General features: G+C 38.6%; 5 protein-coding genes across 6 annotated transcripts; 1 reads left to right on the top strand and 4 right to left on the bottom strand.

Moving 5' to 3' along the window:
• Positions 1 to 1,204: 1,204 nt before the first annotated feature.
• Positions 1,205 to 8,268, bottom strand: LOC121755376 (inositol-tetrakisphosphate 1-kinase 1-like). 2 transcript variants are annotated; one of them, XM_042150680.1, is made up of 10 exons: positions 7,853 to 8,268; positions 6,542 to 6,623; positions 5,450 to 5,482; positions 3,463 to 3,583; positions 3,149 to 3,241; positions 2,416 to 2,535; positions 2,155 to 2,331; positions 1,844 to 1,899; positions 1,662 to 1,746; positions 1,205 to 1,340 (listed from the first exon to the last, which is right to left on the bottom strand). In XM_042150680.1, the coding sequence occupies exons 1-10, from the start codon at positions 8,023 to 8,025 to the stop codon at positions 1,273 to 1,275; spliced, it is 1,008 nt and encodes a 335-aa protein (XP_042006614.1). In that variant the 5' UTR covers positions 8,026 to 8,268; the 3' UTR covers positions 1,205 to 1,272. The 2 variants fall into 2 exon arrangements, with proteins under 2 accessions (XP_042006614.1, XP_042006615.1); XM_042150681.1 differs by having other exon boundaries at positions 3,463 to 3,574.
• Positions 8,269 to 12,768: 4,500 nt separating this feature from the next.
• Positions 12,769 to 13,989, bottom strand: LOC121754818 (putative late blight resistance protein homolog R1A-10). The gene is made up of 2 exons (XM_042150117.1): positions 13,754 to 13,989; positions 12,769 to 13,696 (listed from the first exon to the last, which is right to left on the bottom strand). The coding sequence occupies exons 1-2, from the start codon at positions 13,987 to 13,989 to the stop codon at positions 12,769 to 12,771; spliced, it is 1,164 nt and encodes a 387-aa protein (XP_042006051.1).
• Positions 13,990 to 14,327: 338 nt separating this feature from the next.
• On the bottom strand, positions 14,328 to 14,801 carry LOC121754817 (probable disease resistance RPP8-like protein 4). The gene has a single exon (XM_042150116.1). The coding sequence runs from the start codon at positions 14,799 to 14,801 to the stop codon at positions 14,328 to 14,330; it is 474 nt and encodes a 157-aa protein (XP_042006050.1).
• Positions 14,802 to 18,413: 3,612 nt separating this feature from the next.
• Positions 18,414 to 20,740, top strand: LOC121755384. The gene is made up of 4 exons (XM_042150688.1): positions 18,414 to 18,742; positions 19,057 to 19,289; positions 19,489 to 19,596; positions 20,486 to 20,740. Exons 1-4 carry the CDS (start codon positions 18,562 to 18,564, stop codon positions 20,606 to 20,608), a joined length of 645 nt encoding a protein of 214 aa, XP_042006622.1. The 5' UTR covers positions 18,414 to 18,561; the 3' UTR covers positions 20,609 to 20,740.
• A 38-nt stretch (positions 20,741 to 20,778) lies between these two features.
• LOC121755385 (protein SHORT HYPOCOTYL IN WHITE LIGHT 1-like) lies at positions 20,779 to 23,431 on the bottom strand. Its single transcript, XM_042150689.1, has 4 exons — positions 23,172 to 23,431; positions 22,853 to 23,095; positions 21,870 to 21,935; positions 20,779 to 21,160 (listed from the first exon to the last, which is right to left on the bottom strand). The coding sequence occupies exons 1-4, from the start codon at positions 23,331 to 23,333 to the stop codon at positions 21,011 to 21,013; spliced, it is 621 nt and encodes a 206-aa protein (XP_042006623.1). The 5' UTR covers positions 23,334 to 23,431; the 3' UTR covers positions 20,779 to 21,010.
• Positions 23,432 to 23,836: the final 405 nt, after the last annotated feature.

Below are 23,836 nucleotides of genomic sequence, written 5' to 3'. Positions count from 1 at the left end.
TATTTGTTGATTTCGTTTTTTATTTCCCACTTGATTTGTTGATTTATTCTAGTAGGAGTGATAACAATGTTCGATTAAAGGCATACTGAAAATCGACAATGTTAGAAACTAACTCGTGGAAATGGAAATAGGGGCAAGATCAAAGATGGTGATGAGAAGGTTGTTAACATTGTCATTATTTAGCAATTTCCATTTCGATTATTTTTTTATAGGATCTTCTAATATACTCTATCTCTATCTGCTAGGAGTGACAAATCGTGCGTGTTGTGTCGTTATTGTGTCGACACGATAACGACACGACACGATAACAACAAACACGGACACGACCCGTTTAGAAAACTCCAAACACGAACACGACCCGCTACTCTCATACACGAATACGACACAAACTCATTAACGACACGAACTACTTCGGGTCAACACGACACGATAACAACACATATATGACACGACACAATAACGACACTATAATAATACGAAAAATGAAAAATCTATTTCACGCTAATACTAAGTGCTCCATTAGACTAAACTTAATTTAAATTTTAAAATAAATAAAAATAATAATATTATTATAATATATTAATATAATTTGTTTCATTCATTCCTTTCACTCCAAATCCACCTTCAACTCATACTACGACTGCATTTGTCCTCTATGCCTTCGAAAGGAAAGCGAAAGCTGATATACGCCGGCAGCATCGTATACCCCCAAATTTTAGGTTATGTAAAAATGAGAGTTTCATATAATCGACGACGGCACCGACATACCTGTGGTGGTCGGAAGGGTGAATTCGGAGCAACCAGTGAGGACAATAAAAAAAATTGCAAGATACATATAAAATTTCAATTACATGCAACTTCTTTGTTTCAATCACAACATCACTCCCCCCTTCACAAAAATGTGTCCTCACACAACTGCCAAAAAAGTAGTTCACAGATAGACATTGGAAATTTAACTAATTTTTAGTATATGTATTTTTCAAGAAAATTGACAATTTAATCAAAATAAACATGAATTTGATTCTACAAAATAAACTGTAACAGCAAAGTATAGTTATGGAGTAATAAACTTGGAAGAAACTAATAGAAGAACCCCATATGATATCAAAATTCGCACCATCGAGAAATATTCGTGAAAAAAGTGCAAGAAAAGAAGAGCACCCAAATTGTGGATGGGATGGCAAAATATATTGGTAACTAGCAATTCTGCTAGAATCAGAAACAGATTTACAAGCAGATACACAATTTACAATACCTACTTTTTTCAACTAGCTAGCTTTGCACAAGGCTAACAAGAAAATCTGTGAATATTTGCTCGTAGTCCGGCATTTTTCCGTACCCTGCAACAACCAAAACCTCAGCACCAAGACGTGAACACTAACGTGATTCAGAAAGAGAACACATGGTTAAAAGTAATGAAGGAGCAGTTTGCTGTTTCAACTTGTTTACTCTAGCTTCACTAGTGGAGTTGGGTGTTTTCACGCTCCAGTGATGCAGATGACACGAATAGAGTTGAAAACATTGAATAGAATGAATTAGGTGACTGCCAACATATTTGTCTCGTATAGCAAAACTTATCTAAGGGGTTGAACGGGGAGGAACATATACATGCTGTAATGTCCACATCAAGAAGCATAATTCAGAAATTAACAAGCACTAACCAGGGAAGTAATTGATATCGATGATGTAATACAGATCTTTGGTCCCTTTCTGGCGAATTATATCCAAATTGAACAGCCGAAGTCCCTAATATTACCGAGCTCAGAAAATCACTTATCTAATGTTCCAAGTTGACAGAACTACAGAATAGATGAAGCAAAATTTCAATGAAAATGGATTTTACCAGTCGGTGGTGGAGCTCTTTTGCAAGCATCTCAAGCATAGGTTGCGGAGGAAGCTCTGCGGTAAATTAAAATGAGATTGTGAGCTGTTACTCATTTCAACAAAAGAAATTGATGCAACAAGTAATAGTTAATAGGGACAAGGTTTCAAGCTCCAAAGATTAAAACAAAAATGACTGTTTCATTGACCCTCGTTGATTTTCAGAATTGAGTAGTAAAATTTTGCGTGACAGAAATTGAAGAGCAATGAAAGAAAGAGTTCCACTCACGCAGGTTGTGGAATTGTAATATCTGCAAGTACAATCAAACTTACCAGCAACAGCAGGATCCAGATCCACATCATCTGCAGAAGAATCAGCACCAGAAACCCTCGGGAAGCCGAACACCCCAGAATTTGTTGATATGTCTGTTTCAGTTAAATCAGGCAGCGAGAAACGCCTGACAACTTTAATAGACTCACCAACAATAAAAACTTTAAAGAGGACACCACCTACCATCGAGAGTAACATATCAGTAATTCAAACTTAATAAGCAATAGCTGAAAGGACAGAAGATGACAACAAACTTCCCATACTGTGATTAATGAATTCCTGCAAAACCATCGGAGCTTCCAGTTCGGATAGGGAAATGTGATCGTATGCAAGGAAAAGCGCATGAGACTTTACACTTCCATCCACTACAAGTGGTTTCACAACTGGAACAGCAGAACTCGACATAGGTTATACATCACAGAGAGAACGGAACAACTAGCTTAACATATCAAAGAACCTGAATAACGAGTAAAATACGCCTTTTCATGGAAACAGAAACACTGCCAAATTATTGTCACATGCAATTTTTTAACTAGCTTATCACATTTCCACGATGATCTCTATTAGAATGGAGGCACGTTGGCACACATGTCAGGGGAGCGAGAGCGTGTGCATGGGCTTTTAGGGTTAGGGCTTCCTAGAGTGTATAATAGAAGGATCGTAGCAGAGTGATCTATCTCTATAATACTTCTGTTCAGTTTGCATTCATCCGCCTTCACTCTATCCATATCTAGGTTATTTATTCAGTTGAATGAGATTCGTCCAGAATGTTAACACCAAAGGGTTACAAACTCTATACTTGGAGGTACAAAAGCATCATGAATTTTGTTCATTGTGGATTACTGGATTGAGCATGCCAAATTATACAACAGAACCAAAAACCACCCACATTCTGCCACTAATAGTAAGAGAAAAATAGGAGTCAAATGAATGATTTCATGCTTTATTAGAACAAGTTTAAACTGGTTTCTCCATCGAAAATGAAAATAAGGTTACCTAGAGGTACTGATAATCCTGCTTTTACAACTTCATCTGGTACCGAAGTAGGGTTCTTTGAAATCACCAACTGCCGTGGAGTGCAAACCTTGCCTGCGACAATTATACCCAAAAGGCACCGTGTATTTACTCTGAAGAGACCAAATAGTCTGGAACTCATCTACTCATCTACTGACAAAGATAAGATTTGGTCGAGAAGACAAAAGACCCATTTTCGAAAATAGCAAGGACAGTGCAAGACAAGGGCAGACTTAAGTATGAGAAACCATTTCATATAGTGACAAGAGTACTGTTGTGCTTGTGCATAAAATTACCATAAGATTCGGGAAATTTCAGGTCAGCAACCACCTCCAGCATTGATTGACGGTTGCGTAAATGCTGAATGGCCTCAGGAGGATCAACGACTGTCACCTCTGGATGTAATCTCTGATAATCCTTCAATGGAAAATATGAAATAGAATGAGACTGAAAGAAAGATGCTGCAGCATATAAAATAACTAGCTTTTCCAGCTAGGCTAAGAATTCATCCATGCTGAACAATGTGTAAAAATTATACTCCCTCCGTCCCACAAGAGTATGCAATTTTGGCTGGGCACGGATTTTAATGCACAATTGGTAAAGTAAGAGAGAGGTAGAAAGAAAAAGTAATTAAAGTATTGTTAGTGGAGAATGGGTCCCACCTCATTAGAGAGAAAAGAGTTTCCAAAATTAGAAGTGCATACTCTAGTGGGACGGTTTTAAAAATGAAAAGAATGCATACTCTTGGGACGGAGGGAGTAATATTTAGGTTGATAATATTTATGTTCTAAAAGAATTATATTTAAATAAGTTAACACATTCTGTTTCACTAATATAAAACTGATTCATGCAGAAGATCAACAAAATGACATCAAAGGTGCATAAATGAAAACCATGGAGAGCTTTACAAAAATGGTTTTGCCCCCTTCCCCCTAGATTAGTATCATAGATTCCTATTACTGACCAGTGACCTACTCATAAGCTAATACATATATTATCGGGGCATTACAACTATAAACTTCCTTTTATGTTCAAGACTGACACACAAGGATGGAACGTAAAGATTACCCTGTTTTAAAGCAACAAGCAAGGGAAGTGACATATTACTAACCATTAAACTACAATAGGTCTGTTTCTCAGAAGCAGTTATAAGTTTCCTCTGTGTACCTTGAGTTTTACAGAGACTTGATTTGTTCCTATTGACTACTTTATACACACATATCTTTCTTCTAATGTTTGGCTACAAATGAGAAACAAATTTCACTAAAACATGGCATGATATTCTAACTGTCCTTGGATCTCTCTCCAAAGAAAGAAAGATCACATGTAACATTTTTCTGTTCCTCTGCTTGTTACTGTAGACCGTAGTAAGCTACTGAGAGAAATGATCTGTAATTACTTCCACAAGCAAATACACAGGTCGTAGCTACTTCATAAGCCAAATTTTCAATTAGTCAACCACAGTAGCTCGTCCTCCCAGTCATCATTTTAGGTTTCAAGTACTCCAGGCCATTAAATCATCTCCGTTCTTGTACAGGGAGATGCATGAAATATTGATCTTCTATGCATTCTACAGAAATAAGGAAATATGTAACATAATCTACTCCATCTTGAGTTTTATCTTTTGACAACATTACACTTTTGTAAAGTGTTCTTTATCGTTATAGTCTTAGAGAGATCTTAGAATTCCCTGAAGTCTGACAAAAACATCGAACTTTGTAATAAGATTATAAGGCTTCACAGAATGGCCAATCTAGCAACTCTACCAGTCAAATTAAAATATCATGTAGCATAAAGTGAATGTGTAATTCTATCATTATTTCATCAACAAAACATTAGTAGAATTGGGTACACATGAAAACAAATGCGGAGTAGTATGAGGCCTTTGTTCATCATTTGCTTTTTTTGTTTATGCACAAAGGGTGGTTTTTATATAGCTAATAATATTAAATTTCAACTTGATTAAATTCTGTGTACTCTCACAATTAGTAAAGACTTCAAAAGTTACTGCCAACTAGGACAAGCTACTCAGGACATCAAAATCCCCTTGTTTACACACTACAGCAAAAGTTCATCAGACCTACACCAGCAGAAGTATACTAGATCTAGAAAAGTACAATCCTCACTTGTTTGATCCTCAGAGACCAAGCACATCTATCTGGTCATGAATCACGACGAAGACTAGGTAGTTTTTGGATTCATGGCATAGTTCTCAGAGTAGAAATTCCACAGCAGCACTAGACCATTGGATTCACAAACCAATATAAAGTTGAGAGCACAAACCTCAATAACCTGGGACCAGTCCCTCCCTTCCAACTGAAATAAAAAAGTGCAATCAATCAACAAAGATGAGGGCAACAGAGTATGATAATATGCATTTTACATATTTTTTGGGTTTGACTCATATTATAAGAAGGCAATTCATGATTACAGTGGGCCAGTTGGCTTGACAAAATAAATGCAAAACCTTTTCTGCTAATCTTAGTAAATGAGATGTATATTAAAGTTAACTTCTTTTTTCCTTCTATGGTTCCTCTAATTCATTATTACATTCTTTTCTCTCACATTGCAAAATTAAAAATAAATAAATACATAAAATACAAACTTTAATTCCTAATATTGAAGAGGTTGGTTCAAGTTGGTCAATACTCAAAATACTCGATGTCAAAAAAATCGATATCATTAAACTCGCCATCGTGAAGGATAATTAGTTTAATGCGAAGTAACAAAAATATATCCGAATTAGCTTTTTTGTACAAATAGATGCAGATCCCTGTAACAGAACTCGGGTAGAAAAATAAAAATGATGACTAGACATATCCTTGGAAGTGTTTGTATCATAGGGCCTGCCAAATGGGTCCATACAACAAGGCAAGACAAAGTTAGCAATGATGAGAGAGAGCATAGAGATAGACTTTTATTTGGACTTTGCAGTTACGTACTCAGATATTCAGAGAATTTTGGCTAGTGACAGTGCCACTTGTAAATGAACAAGAAGAAGGCAGACAATCAGAAGTCATGAGATTATTGAATCCAAAAACTATGGTTAAGTGAGAAAAGCTATAATGCACCCTTTCGAATCCGGCTATACTTTAAAATTTATTAGTTAATTGCTTAACACAATATGTCAAGAAACAATCATTGGCTCTTTTTAACCTTCATTTCCAGTTATGCAAGCTAACCTCTGGATCCTGTTGGGCTCAGTTTCCACTATATATTTCAGTTGAAATGGTTTGGTGCAGAATTTCTTCCTAAAACGATGGTCAAAGGACTATCAATACCTATGTGTTAACATCCAAAATAGCAATACTGACATTGCATCTATTGTAGGATTTCAAACAATTAGCAAGCAATTATGACAGTAATAACTCAAACCTTGTGTAAAACAATATTGAATGGACCCTGCTCTGATAAAGCTCTTTTCAGATCAATTGGAACAAATTGAATGCCCTTATTTCTGCATTAGAAAATGTGACCCCTTAAGTGACCAGAAAAGTAGATTATACCTCATCAAAACATCTAAGGGGTTTTCAGTAAATTAATGGAAAATTTATGGTTATTAAGATTCAAGCGATGTGGTGAACAAGTTGAAGTTAAGTGATAATAGATTGATAAACAAAAAAAAGAATAGAATGAATAAGCAGACATTTGGAGAATCACCAATCAAAACTTGTAGCCTCAAATATCCAAGTTATTTGGTTGAGGATAAGTTAATAGCATAACATAGAAAATTATCAAATTATACATGCATTTTAATGCAAATCAGGAAACTAAAGGATGATTATGCCATGAAGGGGAAAAAACTAAATTAGGAAGGACTGGTTTTCAAAAGATTTAGAACATATTTGGAGCCGAAACTGGTAAAGAAGATATTGCGCTCAAGTTTTAGCAGATCCCAGAAGAATTCTCAATCCACTAGATTATAGCCAAATACAGTTCAAATGTTTTTGTTTGGATCTAGCCTGTATCAGCAATCACAGTGGGGCAGATGGAAATTTCGGCAATAAAATCAATAATTGATTTATGTCCATTTTTAGTTGTGCAAAATTAGACAAGCGGGGTTCACTAAACTAATTCTTTGCAGTGGAGTACTAAATTCTTACAAGAAGCAGTAGGGACAAGCATTAAATACCAAATCTTCCACTGCAGTGGGAAAGCAACAGATGATTTTAAATACCTAGGTCATAAAATAAGTTGACTCTAATCTTAAGAGCACATATAATGGAATATTCCTTCCAAAGAAGAATTTCACATGTATGATTCCTTCTGAAACCATATAGATTTAGATAAGTTAAACAAACAGTTCCAGAAAATCAGTCACTCATAATGTGAATCCTTCATAATTATAATTATCAATCTTCCTTACAGACTAAAAAAGGAAATGCACCAACCGAATCAAAATTATCCATTCCAAGAGCACAGAAACTGACTCAATCACTAATGTAGTCCATTCCCTTATTCGGAATCAAAATACATATTGCCAAGAACACCTCTGCATGCATCATGTTCTTAGATTAAATTGAAACGATTAAACATGTGTGAATTTCCATAATCAGAAGATAGAACTATGGAAATCAGCGCAAGATATGATAAACCTAAACAGAACGCAATGTAAAACGAGCGATGGATCATCGCATTTCCACAGACAAATCACGAGAAAATAAGAAAATAAATCCGGACGAGTACCGAGCGAAGCGAATAAACTTGGGCTTCAAAAAGCTCTTCTTCTTCTTCGAAGTGAATGCATAGCCCACTACAATACTCGCCGGCGCCGGCGGCGAGCTTTCCGATGGCGGCGTCGATGCCTCTTCTTTCTCGTCATCCACGCAAGAATACAGAATCGTCGCGTTCAATTTCATACTCAAATTACAATCGAAGAAAAACACGAAACAAAAACGCTCCACTCAAAATCCCCCAAAGTCGGGAAGAAATTGAACCTTCTCGCCTTGGTAGTGGCCCTCTCTATACCCAAATCGTCGGTAAAATTTAAAAATCACCAAATTCTTAATTAATCCACAACCTTTTTTTTGTTTGAGTGTGACAAGGCTTTGAATAACCGAAAATACAGGATCAATGCGCGTAGGTGAAGAGCAAAGCGCTACAGATATGATTATATTGTGCGTGAATATATACAGATTCATGGGAAGAATGCATGTATACATATTGTGAAGAACGGCAGCTGATTGAGCTGACATTTTTGTCCCTTAAGTTATGGTGTTTTGCAAAATTGGCCCCATAAAACGTCAAATTGCATCTCACTCCCAACACTTAATTTTCTTTTAATTTTATCAAAAAAACTTTTGATGTAAGAGCATCTCCAGTGGTCGGCGAGCGGGCGGCTCGCCAATTTTGGAGCTCGCCGAACTATTGCAGCCGGCGAGCGCCAAATCGGCGAGAATTTCGGCGAGGCTATGCCAATTCCCGGGCGCTCGCCGATTCTCTCGCCGATCGGCTCGCCGCTATTGCAGCCTCCCGATCGGCGAGGAACCGGCGAGCGATTTTTTTTTAAATTTTCGAAACACTATATATACGCGATTTGCACGATATTTCATTCGCACCACTTGTTTTAACGAGTACTCTCTCTATCTTAATTTCTGTACAAGATCAACAACAACGCGAAATGAGTAACGCAGGTGGTGGTAGTGGTGGGGATGCTGAGGAGTACGAACGGCGTTTGAACGAACATTTGGATGCCTATATGTCCCGAGAGATAGACCGGCTGCTACAACGGGCCTCGCAGCCGGCGGTTCCTCAACCTCGACCCGTTGTACACCGCCGAACAGTGATTGACCGGGATCACGTAGTTGCACATCAGCGGCTATACGAAGACTACTTCGCATCGGAGCCGCGGTTTAACGCCAACCTTTTCAGGCGGCGTTTTAGGATAAGCAGAGCCCTGTTTATGCGTATTGTCGATGCTTTGGAGCAACGATATCTGTGTTTTCGCTTCAGGCACGATGCGGCTGGCAGACCCGGGCACACACCTATTTAAAAGTGCACTGCGGCAATCGGGTAGCTGGCCTACAGAGGCGCGGCAGACATGTGGGACGAGTACCTCCACATCGGCGAGACGACTGCCCTTGAATGTATGAAGTATTTTTGTCAGGGCGTGGTTGAAATATTCGGTGAGCAGTACCTTCGAATCCCAACCCCCGAAGACTGCCAGGAGCTGATGCAGATGCACGGGGAGAAGCATGGGTTCCCGGGTATGTTAGGCAGCATAGATTGTATGCATTGGGAGTGGAAAAACTACCTTGCTGCCTAGAAAGGGTTCTACACGACCGGCTACAAGGGAAAGAATCCCACGATGATCCTCGAGGCCGTAGCTGATTACCGGCTGTGGATTTGGCATGCATATTTTGGGGTAGTCGGTTCGAACAATGACCTCAACGTCCTCAACTCGTCGCCCCTTTTCAACGAGCAGTGTCAGGGCATAGGTCCGGCCATCAGTTTTGTCGCCAACGGCAACCAACATGATATGGGCTACTACTTGGCGGATGGGATATACCCTAGGGGGCCAGTCTTTGTGAAGACGATCCGATGCGCATCAGATGAAAGGAAGACCTACTTTGTGGCACGACAGGAGTCGGCGCGCAAGGACGTGGAGCGCGCATTTGGTGTGCTCCAGTCTCGATGGACGGCAGTTAGGGGTCCAACGCGTTTGTGGCATGTCGACTGCATTGCTGATATAATGTACGCCTGTATTATCATGCACAACATGATTGTCGAAGATGAAGGTGTACAACTGACTAGTTGGGCCAACAACGATAATGAAGTCGGTCCAAGCCACGGCGCGGCCGCCCCCAACGTACGAAGCGGGGTACCTCACGATGAAGCCGGCCGCCTCCAGGCACATACCGACATGCGCCAAGTGGATGCTCATATTCGACTCCAAAAGGATTGAATTGAAGAGTTGTGGGCGCGGAGGACTGCAAGAAGATAGGTTTTTTTAATTATGTAATTTTGTTAAATTATGTAAATTTTTTTATTATGTAATTTTGTTAAATTATGTACCTTTTTAATTTAAATGAAATTGTTGAATTTTCCCGTATATATGGCGTGAATTTAATTCCGTATTTTGTGTGATTGTTAATTATTTGTTTTAGTGCTGATGATGTGGCATGGCTGTGACTGGGCTATTGCTTGTCCATTTGCTTATCCAGCTGATGTGGCAGGAGGAATTTAGTGCTGCTGATGTGACATGACTAGGCTATGGTTGGGCTATTGCTTATCCACCGACCACTGTGGATGCTCTAACCCATTGTCAAATGCCGCCATCATGTGAATAAAATAAAATAAAATAAAGTACTCCACAAATAACGCCCTTTTTGGACTTACGTGTAGAGGTCCACAAACCGAACCGAACCGGAACCGTCGGATGCGGTTCGAACCGTGACCGGAACCGCCGGTTCCACCGGGCTGGTTCAGGTTCCATTTTTTGTCAAACCGTAACCGACAGTTCCCGACACCTTTTCAGGCATATTTCCGACCTACCCCTAGCCTTTTCAGAAACCGGTCAGAAGCCACCGGTTCGTCATAAAACCGTTGATGAAACCGGCGGTTTCCACCGAAAACCGCCGATTCCGCCGGATTTGAAAATTTGAATTTTTTTATTTAATCACAATTTTCCCCTATAAATACCCCCCTCCTCTTCATTTCTACTCACCTCATTCTTGTGTAAATTTTAAGTTATAATTTGTAATTTTAAAGTTGTAATTTGTATCAATAAAATTGCATTTGTACATCGCATTATTCTAATTTTATTTATGCAAGTATATTTACATTTTTTACTTGAATTAAAATGTTAAAAAAATCCATGAACCGCCGAACCGGCCGAACCGGCCCGGAACCGGATAGGAACCGGCGGTTGAGATGAACCGCCGGTTCACGGTTCAAAAACCGCAACCGCCAAACCTTGGACGGGCCGGTTCAGGTTCAAGCTTTTCTTGAACCGGAACCGGCGGTTCCGAACCGTGAACCGCCGGTTCCCGAACCGTGGTGACGTCTCCTTATGTGATTCTTTTTTATGATGTCGTTTAAATTCATCCAAATACCTCTATTGCTCATTTCGTCCCAATTTAGATATGCTTAAATGTATAATGAGCGAACAAGGTGTCGCAATTTGAATTGAATATATAATGAGTGAATAAAAATGTGACTCTAATTTTATACTCCTAGTAGAATGTAAGGAATGAGATAAATAAAATAACTCATACCAAAATATTAAGTGATAATAAATCCCGCATCAATTGCTCATACAACCAATTTGACACTAATCATGTATCTTTAATAGTTTCTGCCTTCAGTAATTGATGTTGGAAATGATCGAAATGGTAAATTTGGACTTCAAAATTGGGACAATGAGAGTATTTATGTAGTAAGAAAATCAGGTGCTAGTGTTTAGAAAAGAAATACACAAAAAATTGGAAAATCAGGTACTATTGTTTATGGTATATTACTAATATGTGAAAAGGTCCAAATTTGGTGGGTGTAAATTGGAAATAGTGCCTCAAAAAAACTAAAATTAAATATTAGTGCTACGTTTTAATGGAGTTGTTAGAATCAAATGTCTCCTATATATATCAAGAAACCCATTAATATAATTTCAAATAGAAATTGAAATAATGCAGGTACAAACTTGTGGTGTATTAATTTTTTTGCTACAAGAACAATGCGCAGGTACACATTTACTGATTTAATGTATTGTAACTTGTAAGACACATAAGTGAATTATTTAAAAAAAAAAAAACTTAATTCATTTGTAATTATTATGATTTATGGGATAAGGACAATATGTATCTTATCTTCATTTTTCATACTTCGTGTCACAATTTCTAAGCTTAGTGATACGTACACATTAGCTTGTAAATTTTATCCACTAATGTGATATGACACTTCGTATATCACAAAGTTTGATTGGTAATATATAAATGAAAATATGTTAATACTTATATTCTTTTAAAATGCCACGAAAAAATATTAAACATATATATACACCCTATCATCAGTGACGTAGGCACATGTACGTATAGCTTTATAATAAATTAGAGACTAATGGTGCTTTTTATCCAACCACAGCATACCAAAAAAGATTAAAATGACGGAGCTGAAGCCTTCACAGTATAGGACATTTTTAATATAAAAATGTTCCATTTTCCCCTCAAAATCACACTAAAGTTCAAAATTTTAAATAAGAAATTAGCAAAATATTTAGCTGTCAAATTTGGTGGAATGATCACGAAAGAGGGTGGTGTTGGTGTTGGTGTTGGTGTTGATTTGAAGAACGTTGTACTCGGTGTCCCAATTAAGAGGAATGGAGTCATGGGCGAGTTTTTGAAAAAAATTGCGACCGAACAAGAGATAAGATCAGTGATGACCTTTAATCATGGCAACCGAACGAGGCCAAAGCATCATGTTTCATCTTACTCCTATTACACATCATTACTATAATCTTCCATACATAAAGCTGAGAATCACTATCTGAGGTTACCATCCTCCCACGAAGAATGGAAGCCAACACGAAGAAAACGACGTCATTTTCTATCTTTTATCTGGTTAAAAAAAGCTTCAGCCAAAGGGTTGCTGTCAACTACTTCAACATCCTATAAATAATAATCATAATCCCATTGGAACTCCTCCAAGTTGTAGCAATGTTTTATGCTGATATGCCTAAGCCTAGAGAAGCATCCACTTCCCACCTTCCACTCAACCAAATCCGTATCCTCGATCACGAGAGACCTCAGCCTTTGGAATTTGAAGTCGTCGACTTCCCACTTTGGGCCTCGAAAGGCATAGCATTTCAGTTTCAACACATGGAGCTTCGGCAACAAACCAACAGTATCCATATATTCCCAAGGATAGCACAGCCCGCTCAAATGCAACTTTACTAGACTCGATGGGAACATCGGAAGAGGAGCAGCAAACCCAGGCTCGGGCATTAGCTCATGATTCAGAACAGTACATTTAAATGATTTCAGTTTATTAAGACTAGAAATTTGATTCAAACATTGAAAAGGTTTACCATCATCATCATCTGGCACCAACTCAATTTGGATACCAAGCTTTTCTAGATTGGAGATTTTGTGAAGAACCCCTATGGTACAGCTAGCAACGCTCACATCTAAAAGTGTTCGGAGGTTTTCCAAGAACGCGCCACAACTAGTTTCTTGTAGCTCGCTTCCCATTATCTGTAGATGCTTTAGTTCTTGCATATCCCATATCTCTAGAGGCACATAAGATTGACATGGATTCGATATAATGGTCAGATGGTGATGGATAATAAAGAACTGAAGGTTAAAGAGTCTGGACACGGAACCAGGGAGATCTCCATTGTACGCAAGGGCAAGGTACCTTAACTGGACTAGTTCCAACACTTCCGTTGGAAACTCATATAATCGGATCGAAAGAGCTTTGAGTACTCTGAGAAACCTCAAACCGAAGCCTAAGGGTACTGGATGGCGATGATACGGACCAACACTTAGGAGAGAACGGGCAGTAATTGCACATTCATCTTCTAATGTATCAACACATCTTTTATGCCCAACAACACGTTGTTGTGGATGAAAAATCTCCGTCCACCTTCAAAACCTTCTCCAAGACCATAGTGCCCGGCTACTTAGGACACTGAAGAACTTGTTCTTGCGAACTTCCATCTTAGAAAAGTGCCACAGGGAAGAATGAAGGCGACAAGTTTTCACCTTTCGACGAAGGATGGTGCTCTCCTTACACACTACGACGAGACTATGGGAAACAAGCTCAACCAAACACTTTGTAGCACAATCTTCCAATGTTTCTTCAATATTTGGCACAAGAGCCATCCACATATCTACAAGTTTGGACCGCGAAATCTCATAATCTTAAGGAAAAACACCCATGTAAAGAAAACATGGCTTCAAACGTTGAGGCGAGTATTCATAACTCAGAAACAGTATCCGATGAGGCCTTTTGGGAGTGACCCAAAAATAAATCCGTGCGGGTTTGATCCAAAGCGGACAAGGAAGTTGGAAGGTATATATAATTCCTGTCCAACCCCAATTAGTTTGAGGCCTTTTGGAAGTGACCCAAAAACAAATCCGTGCGGGCTTAACCCAAATGGGACAATATCAAACTAATGTTGCAGTCGGCGATCCTAACAATCAAGATCCGACTTCTTCCCTTATCGCTATTCGGAAAACAACACTCCAAATAATCCCACCTTCGTTTCCCACACGTCATCCAACACAATCAAGTATCTTTTATCCTTCAAAAAATCATATAAACGCTGATTTATCACTTCACAGTCACCATCTCCATCTCCTTCTCTAAAAGATTTATCTACTTGAGCAAGAATGTGGCAAGGGATTTCACTCAATTCACATTTTCTACCTACTTTAACCCAAGCACAGCAATCAAAATGGCTCAAAATCAACGGATCATAATATATTTCCCCAGCAAGAGTAGTCTTACCGATTCCCGCCATACCGACGAGAGAGAAAATCGGCAGGCCAAAATAGTTGCGGACGATGAACATATGTTTGAAATTACCGAATAGATCGGATGAACCAACCATCTTCGATTTGCTTCCGTCAAAATCAGCAGCTTTGTCTTCTTCCTCAGGCAGCAGATTGTCCAGCAGATTGGCGTACTGCTCCTCCATCTTCTCCGCCGTTTGGATGAAGGAATCGACATCTCGAGTTAGATTCTGCAGATCTATGGAGAATGTTGATGGATGGTTGGGCTCGGATTGTGAAGAAATCTGATGTGAGAGGCGGGAATCGAGTGAATCTTCGAATTGGGATACAATGTCTCTGATTTCTGCATCCAGAGCATTTACTCTGTTCCGGGTGGTGCTCTTCCTGCTGGTGTCCAATTTTGTGAGACTTTGTTGCAAGGATTGAAGTTTTTTTGGGTAAATTGTATGATTTGTTGAGAGGGTGGAAGGAGCACGATTTTGGATGAATTTGTGAGCCGCTCAATTGTGTTCTTGAGACAAATCACAGAGGCAAATGCCATCTCTTTCTCTCTTGCTACCTCTCAAATACCCATTGTTGACGAAGACGAGTTGAATGAGTGATAAAGATTGAAACTTTGAAAGTGATAGTCATTCCACGCTGACAGTTAAGTCTTCATAGTTCATACCATAATATTTTAGAAATCTAGTTGACTAAAATTTATCCAGGTGATGGTTAAGTCTTCAGGATCATAGGATTTTAGAATTCTAGTGGTTTAAAATTTATCACTTGATTTTTATTTTTATTAATTAAATCGAAAAAGATAAAAAAAATTATCAAATTAGGGTTTTAGATGAAACTGTTAATATAATGTTTTGAAAATATCAATCCAATGCTTTGAGAATGTCAACACATTAATTTAAGAATGACATTTTACATGTATTATATTAACATATTTTATATACTAGGTTGATATTTGTTCTTGTACGAAAAAATTGAAAAATTTTGAATTTTATTTCAAATTTTGACATCGGAACATATGCAAGTGAGATCTCGTTAGAATCCTTATGAAATTATCTTTAATTTGATATATGTTGTGTGAAAAAATAATTTAAATAGAGAACATTATATGCGTTTTAAAGTTATGTGATAATTTTCAAAAGTTAATTACAACTAATTTGTTGTAAATTGACCTCAATACCCTTATTGATGTTTTTTATTGATCATATTGACATTTCGGGACTGATGATTTAGGTCTTTAATTTGAATATCTAAGAACTATTATTTAATTAGAATTAGCAATTAAGTATTGAGTTAACGATATAACACTCCCGGATATTCTCATATGAATAAACATGAACATGAACATGAACATGAACGGACAGTCTAATAGTACTCTATTTTGCAATAAAGTAAAAATATATTAAACAATTATACACGACTACACTTAACTTATTTAATGTAGTAGTATTTATTTCTTAATCTCCACTTTTAAAAAAAATGTTTCTAACTCCTATGAAACATAAATTACGGAATGGAGCGAGTATTAGAGCATCTCCAATAGCGGCGAGCGCACCGGCTAGCCGATTCTTGGCGCTCGCCGATCCACTCGCCGAACCATTGCAGCCGGCGAGCGCACGCCGATTTCCGAGCGCTCGGCGAAGCGCTCGCCGATCTCCTGGCCGACATTGCAGGCTCCAGATCGGCGAGCGATCGACGAGCGGGTTTTTTTTTATTTAATTTTCGAAACACTATATATACACGATCTGCACGTCATTTTCATTTGCACCACTTGTTTTAACGAGTTTTCTCTCTATCTTAATTTCTATATAAGATCAACAACGCGAAATAAGTAACGCGGGTGGTAGTAGTGGTGGTAGTGGTGGAGATGCTGAGGAGTTTGAACGACGTTTGAACGAACAGTTGGAGGCTTATACGTCCCGAGAGATCGACCGACTGATACAACGGGCCTTGCAGCCGGCGGTACCTCGACCTCGACCCGTTGTCCACCGCTGAGTGATTGATCGGGATCACGTAGCTGCACATCAGTGGCTATTTGACGACTACTTCGCACCGGAGCCGCGGTTTAACGCCAACATTTTGAGGTGGCGTTTTAGGATGAGAAGGACCCTGTTTATGCTTATTGTTGACGCTTTGGAGCGTCGATATCTGTGTTTCCGCTTCAGGCACGATGCGGCTGGCAGACCCGGCCACACACCTATTCAAAAGTGCACTGCGGCAATCAGGCAGTTGGCCTACGGAGGCGGGGCAGACATGTGGGACGAGTACCTCCACATCGGCGAGTCGACTGCCCTTGAATGTATGAAGTATTTCTGTTAGGGCGTGGTTGAAATATTCGGTGATCAGTACCTTGGAAGCCCTACCCCCGAAGACTGCCAGGAGTTGATGCAGATGCACGGGGCGAAGCATGGGTTCTCGGGTATGTTAGGAAGCATAGATTGTATGCATTGGGAGTGGAAGAACTGCCCCACTGCTTGGAAAGGGTTCTACATGACCGGTTACAAGGGAAAAAATCCCACGATAATCCTCGAGGCCGTAGCTAATTACCGGCTGTGGATTTGGCATGCATATTTTGGGGTAGCCGGGTCGAACAACGACCTCAACGTCCTCAACTCGTCGCCCCTTTTCAACGAGCAGTGCCAGGGCGTCGGTCCGGCCATCAGTTTTTTCGCCAACGGGAACCAGCATGATATGTGCTACTACTTGGCGGATGGGATATATCCTAGGTGGCCCGTCTTTGTGAAGACGATCAGATGCGCATCAGATGAGAGGATGCCCTACTTTGCGAAACGGCAGGAGTCGGCGCGCAAGGACGTGGAGCGCGCATTTGGTGTGCTCAGTCTCGATGGACGGCAATTAGGGGTCCAACGCGTTTGTGGCATGTCGACTGCATTGCTGATATAATGTACGCCTGTATTATCATGCACAACATGATTGTCGGAGATGAAAGTGTACAACTGACTAGTTGGGCCAACGACGATAATGAAGCCGGTCCAAGCCACGGCATGGCCACCCCCAGCGTACGAAGTGGGGTACCTCACGATGAAACCGACCGCCTCCAAGCACATGCTGACATGCGCCAAGTGGAAGCTTATATTCGACTCCAAAAGGATTTAATTGAAGAGTTGTGGGCGCGGAAGACTACACGACGTTAGTTTTTTTTTGTAATTTTGTAATTTTTTTTATGTACCTTTTTTAATTTAAATGAAATTATTGCATTTTCCCGTATCTGTATCGTAAGTTGAATTCCGTATTTTGTGTGATCGTTATTTTTATAATTTTGTTTATTATGGCTGGGCTATGACTGAGCTATTGCTTGTCCAGTTGCTTGTCCTGATGATGTGGCAGGAGGAGTTTTAGTACTGATTATGTGGCAGAAGGAGTTTGTGGCTAAACTATTGGTATTGGAGATGCTCTTATGGCTAACAAGAAATCATGATAGAAAACTAATCCTGCTCGATCGGGTTTGCGGTTTAAGACCGTAATTAAGTAGTTTATGGTTGGAGATTCAAATTATAGCAAATTATTTTCTTAGATATCATACTTATCATGCAAATCAGCTACAGTTAAATAAATAATATTAATGTCATTACAATTTACTAATATTTATCTTTTCTTTACTAGTATCTAATAAGTATTTATCTTTTCTTTACTATAATATTTATCTTTTCTATAGTAGTAGTATTTTATTTAAAAAAACAAGTGGATAGTGTCACGTCATTCTCCAGATATCCGACGGCTCCACACCACAAAACAAACGCATGGCGCAGAATAGCCATCCAGATCCCGCATTTTCTACAATGCGCCGGGGGTGCGACCCTCTTGCTTACGCCTTCACGCTTTGTTTCGCTTCCGTATCAAACTTCGTATTTCCCACTGATCATTACATGACCTCAGATTAATCCATTTATTTACAAATTCGATTTTCAGTTTCCCCTAATAGTAATGGCTTGCCTTCAGCTGTTAAAATCAGCTCCATCAAATTCACAGACCAAAATCAGCTGTTTCCGCGCGGATTTCAGCTTGCAGAAAAGGAGAATTAGGCCTCGGAATTCAGGAATTGCAAATAATTACAGAAGATTTAGGGTTAATTGCAAAGTAGAAGACGGTGGTAAACAAAGTAATGGTAAGTAGGTGCGGATTTCTGCTGTATATGATAATATATGAGTATTAAGTTATGGGCAACTTTTTTTTCTTCTTTTTTTTCGACAAGAAGTTATGGGTAACTATTGATGAGCTTGCTCTTCTAAAATTCACCATTTGGAACAGATAATTTATTACTATGATCATAAAGATGGGAACTTTGATGTTAGCTATTTTTAGATTTTACAGTTAATTTGGGAAGAACTTGAATTGAATTCAATATTCTGCATATGCCTGTGATCAATTTCCTCATGTTTTGTCAAATGTGTGAACATTTTTTTGTGCCTTTATGTCTAGGTGAAGAACCTCCCGAGTCTTTATTTATGAAGGAGCTAAGAAGAAGAGGGATGACTCCCACTTCTTTGCTTGAGGAAAAGAACAAAGGTGTTGTGAGGGAGGAGGAGATGAAGTTTAGGGAAGAAGATGGGGGTTGGGGCTACTCAAGAAGAAATGGCACCACAACTGGTGCAGAAACAAACCTCACCGGTCAGAGGGAAACGTCCATGGCGCTTAATAGTGAAGGACTTGAGGTAGGAAGATCACTGTTTTGATTTAATTCAATGAATTGCTACTTTATGGAGTCAGGTATTAGATGTATTTGTTGCCTGATCTAGGTCATTACAGAAATGGATTTGTCTTATATTTGCTATATTTTTGTTTGGAGTGAAATAGCCTCCTGGTTTATGATTTATGCTTGGCATTTGTTTGAACTTTTTGCTTGTAATGTAGGGTTTGATCCCGCGTGGGAGACTTCTGCTTACCCTGGGAGGAACATTTTTTCTGACATTTTGGCCATTGATTCTTGTAAATATTACACTTTTCCTTGCACTATATCTGGTAATCTCCTGTTCTTGTTCATTGTGTGTTCTTGCAACTTGCTTTTAATACGTCATTATCATTTGATTCTCAAAAGCATGGATTATTCTTTTTCATATTTTCTAGATCGTTTTTATTGGCTTATGTGCAATTCCATGTATGTCGTGAAGACACAACCATCTCGGTAAAATGAGCAAAAATCGTTTAAAGTGGAAATCCAATGAAGCCTACATACCTAACTTACATCTGCCTCATATGTTGGGATGTCCCTAAAAGTCCTTCAGTTCAACTTCTATCTAGCACCTGATATGTTATCAATTAGAGTTCTTATATTTAGAGAAGACAAAGGAGAAGCTGGCTCCTCGGTCTTTTGAGGCCTAGGCGCCGAGACACATGTTTTATTCTTTTTTGATTGATTATGTTTTTGAGAAGACAAAGGAGAAGCTGGCTTCCTTGTTTAGGACTTTGACTATAATTAGGATTTTAGTTTTTCCCTTATGTTTTACTAGGTTTAATTCTTCTTGTGGGGTTTTGTGAGTTTTAGAGGCTCTCTACAATCTCTGTTTTACGGGTCTATTTCCACACTAATGGATATTATCGATAATGGCCTGATTCCATCTATAATCTTGGTCTTGTTCACAGAACTTTGTCTAATGACTTTATAATTATTTCAGCTATGGGCAGTGTAACCGGTTTTATTAGACAATGGCTTATGTCCATGAAATGAATTGTTGGAGTAGTTTTTTCCTTTTTTTGCTGTGATAATGGTAGATGAATGTGTTTATCATGGCGAGGGCAGAATGAATTTCAAGAATGACGCTTGTTATGCATTAGCATTACCGCGTTTTCTGTTGTTCCTGATATGTTTGGTTTCAGTACTAATGTAACTAACCTCCATGATCTGGTGCAGTACTTTGGAACAGAATTTGTTCACGATGGATGTGATCACCCGATCACTCCGCCCCCATATGTCGACCCTTATGAATTACTCGAAGAAGAGAGGATGTATAAAACTGCACCCCCTCTAAATTGAAGGACTGCGAACTTGTGTATAGCAGCATTTCCACTTCATCAAAGATCCTATAATTTTGCTTTACTTACTACTTAGAATGTGTAAAAGCATCACTCTCTCAGTTGAACTTAATATAGAATGTATTCTGGATAATGAACGAAAATTCCTACAGAATTGGATAATACACCAACTGAGGAAAGGATTATTTTTCTTATAACAGATGAATAAAAGCCGAATACACCAAATTCTAACATTTAAGAAGATAAAGCATGAACGAAAATTCCTACACAATTGGATGATACAAAGTTTTAAGTTGGTGTATTTTTTTCACCAAGGTTCTTTTCCTCAGTCAAAGCTCCAGAATCAATATTATTCTTTCGTGTTTAAGAGTAAGAAACTTCCTCTCAGAGCAAAACACAATACCTATGCAGCAGGTTGAGACCGATTCCACGACTGGGGCTCATCTTCATACGCTCTGTAACTACGGTTCTCCTGCAAGTACGAAATCCCACTCCATATTCCACGAATAATCAAGATACTCACGAACACTACACTCCCAAGCGTGCAAATAACCTGATATTATATGCAGTAGAGAATAAAGGATCAATGAAATCACAACTTTTCAAGTTTTTTCTAGAAATACAAGACTTCGCCTCTCGAGGACAAAGCACTCACCGGAAAAATGTAAAGATTTTGAGCCCCAGAAACTATATTGAGCTAATGGGAAAAACTTTGTGATTTATCACATAAGAATATGGCTAAATATTATTTATGCAGCTAGATATACTACCAAGAAAAGTCTGCCCATCCATCAATGGAAGCTATATGGGACTAGAAATCATCAATCTCACCCTCCTATTGTTGTTTAGAGTTCAGGCACTGCTACAAGTCTATGACAAATGTATCAGCGTCAAATACATGTTTAAAACACGTAATATTTATTTAAACCCCAATAGGTCAAAACAATGGCAAAGACCAAACCAAAGGAGCGTTTTTAACGTAGTGGAGAAAATTATCATCTGACTACAGCAAACAATAAAACATTACTCTCTTAGTAATAACCCTCTACCTCTGCTATGCATGTAATCTAAATCCAGTTGATTGTACTTTAACAAACCAATGAAGTGTCTTTCCGAAAACCAGTTAGCCAAACTTAGAATCAGTCGAGCACTGTAAAAATTCTCAAACAGTCAAGAAAAGATGAAACGATTCATTTGTATTTATCACTGAAGGAAACACTCTCAATAACCTAAAATGAAAGTAAAATTTACAAAGGTATTACCTGAAGAAAAGCTTTCAAAACCCACATAAAAGTCAAAATTATAGTTCCATTCACAGCAAATCCAACCTGTATATGAAAGAGAGAACACAACAGCTCAAGGTAAGAGCACAAATAATTTGTCTAAAAACACTCGAGGAAAAAGAGCACCCACTGCCATCTGTAACTAAGGTATAGTTTACCCAAAATATTAGTAATTAATTTTTCTAGATGATCGTGGATAATAATTAAGAATATAAATTGTCAAGCCATGTAATGCTTCATGAAAATGACAATTCATTGTTAGAAGCTCATCATTAGAAAAGTTACACCACCTACCCCTAATAAACTCCGCATAATAACTTTCCTGTGTAATAGAGAAGCTAACAGATGAATAGCAATGAGATCAATTTACATATTCTACCTATATCAACTTCTTTGTAGAGTAAAACTGAAATCTGAACAATTACACATCAACTCCGACCTGACCTACGCGAGACTGCCATCTTTCATCCTCCTCTACCACCCCTACATTTTTTTACAAGATGCAACCTATCCCAATATAAGAAAACATACAGTATTCACATAATCACATTACAAAACAGGATCCCGGATTGTGGTGGCCAGAATTCTGATAACTATTTTAAAAAGATGCAAGACAAAATCACCCAGCTCCCCCTAAATATGCAGAAACTATTAATAGAGCAGTTGCAAACTATATTTGCACCTCAGTATTCCAAACCCAGTCTCATGTTTATATACCTAAAGTTTTCATATTCACTCTCAATTGGCAGCATCAAACACCATGGAAAATGTCAAAATTGCATATTCTTCAAAGCACACTAGATGCACTTCAAAACCAGAGCACCAGAATAATATACATCTCTGCTCTTCTTGGAATAATGATGAGTATATTCTCCATAGTAGAACTAGAAATTACAAATCAAGGCACAATGAATTTAAACCTAAATGCTAGTATTTGCAGGCAATTAACATTAGCCTCTTACCAATTTGGTGGAGATAGGGACTGGTAAAACAGACTTAACGGCCCTGCGCGCTTTTCTGGACACCTTTCTGAAAACATTCTCCACAAACCTAATCAGAAGATCCAAGCTTCTATCTTCCTCCTCCTCTTCATCGTCATCATCATCATCATCCTCATCGATATCATCGATGTAGTCACCCATCACCATACTACTTCGCTGCCTCGCGCTCCAAGCACGAGCTTCGTGGATCGGATTACGGCATCTCTGTATGAATCAAAAGCGAATCAATCGTTGAAATGCCATAAAATCATGTCCGATTTAACGTTATTCAAAATTTGACCTCTAGAGGGAGAAGAGAATCGCTTGTGCGATAGCGGCGGAACTGGACGATAGTGGAGGTCTTGAGGTTATGTGAATCGACGAAGGAAGAGTGAGATAATGGTAAAGTTCGAGGAAATGAATAGAGATGCTGAGGACGGAGAGTAACGGCGGTCGCCGCCATAACGGTGGCGGCGGGAGCTCTGCCGGTAGACGGCAGGGGGAATTTGGCAACTTTTTAGGGACTATTTTGAGATTTGGGAAAATTTTGGTTACATAGCGGTCCAACTACTTGATTAATAAATTGAATAATCAAATTAGCCATTTTTTTCTCCACAATAAATATTTAATTTTATTTTATCGAAAAAACAATTTTATATTTAAGCAGTAATTGTTACTCCACTCCAACAACTTTCTTAAAACCCGTGCCCTGGAGAATTGGGACTCCTATTGCTGGACGAAGGGAGTATTACTTAAGGGAAAAAAACTTGTGCGCGTGGTTTTTATTTACGAAATTGCATTAGTGAAAAAAGTACTTGTTCAGACGTTCAATTGCCCTATTTCAGAAGTTAAAAATCCCGATCTATTGATTTAATCGTGAAGCAATTTAGTCAGGATTACATTATACTTTATATTTCTTTTCTTAAAATCCGTGCCAAACTCAATTTAGTATCATATCTATCGTTG

The sequence above is a fragment of the Salvia splendens genome, chromosome 11, assembly GCF_004379255.2.
Source record: "Salvia splendens isolate huo1 chromosome 11, SspV2, whole genome shotgun sequence".
NCBI lineage: Eukaryota > Viridiplantae > Streptophyta > Magnoliopsida > Lamiales > Lamiaceae > Salvia > Salvia splendens.
Note: the sequence above shows the minus strand (reverse complement) of the source record. Positions and strands in the feature narration are given on the sequence as shown.

Bases quoted from the DNA above. Each gene is read 5' to 3' on its own strand.
- LOC121755376 (XM_042150680.1), bottom strand. From the start codon at position 8,025: ATGAAATTGAACGCGACGATTCTGTATTCTTGCGTGGATGACGAGAAA. The intron at 6,624-7,852 runs GTACTCGTCCGG...TTTCTAATGCAG, and splicing joins AAGTTTATTCGCTTCGCTCG to AAATAAGGGCATTCAATTTG. The intron at 2,536-3,148 runs GTAACCTTATTT...CTGCTGTTCCAG, and splicing joins AGGATTATCAGTACCTCTAG to TTGTGAAACCACTTGTAGTG.
- LOC121754818 (XM_042150117.1), bottom strand. From the start codon at position 13,989: ATGTGGATGGCTCTTGTGCCAAATATTGAAGAAACATTGGAAGATTGT. The intron at 13,697-13,753 runs GTTTTGAAGGTG...TGGGCATAAAAG, and splicing joins GCACTATGGTCTTGGAGAAG to ATGTGTTGATACATTAGAAG.
- LOC121754817 (XM_042150116.1), bottom strand. From the start codon at position 14,801: ATGGAGGAGCAGTACGCCAATCTGCTGGACAATCTGCTGCCTGAGGAA.
- LOC121755384 (XM_042150688.1), top strand. From the start codon at position 18,562: ATGGCTTGCCTTCAGCTGTTAAAATCAGCTCCATCAAATTCACAGACC. The intron at 18,743-19,056 runs GTAAGTAGGTGC...CTTTATGTCTAG, and splicing joins CGGTGGTAAACAAAGTAATG to GTGAAGAACCTCCCGAGTCT. The intron at 19,290-19,488 runs GTAGGAAGATCA...CTTGTAATGTAG, and splicing joins TTAATAGTGAAGGACTTGAG to GGTTTGATCCCGCGTGGGAG.
- LOC121755385 (XM_042150689.1), bottom strand. From the start codon at position 23,333: ATGGCGGCGACCGCCGTTACTCTCCGTCCTCAGCATCTCTATTCATTT. The intron at 23,096-23,171 runs GTCAAATTTTGA...TGATTCATACAG, and splicing joins ATTCTCTTCTCCCTCTAGAG to AGATGCCGTAATCCGATCCA. The intron at 21,936-22,852 runs GTAAGAGGCTAA...TTTCATATACAG, and splicing joins TCCCTATCTCCACCAAATTG to GTTGGATTTGCTGTGAATGG.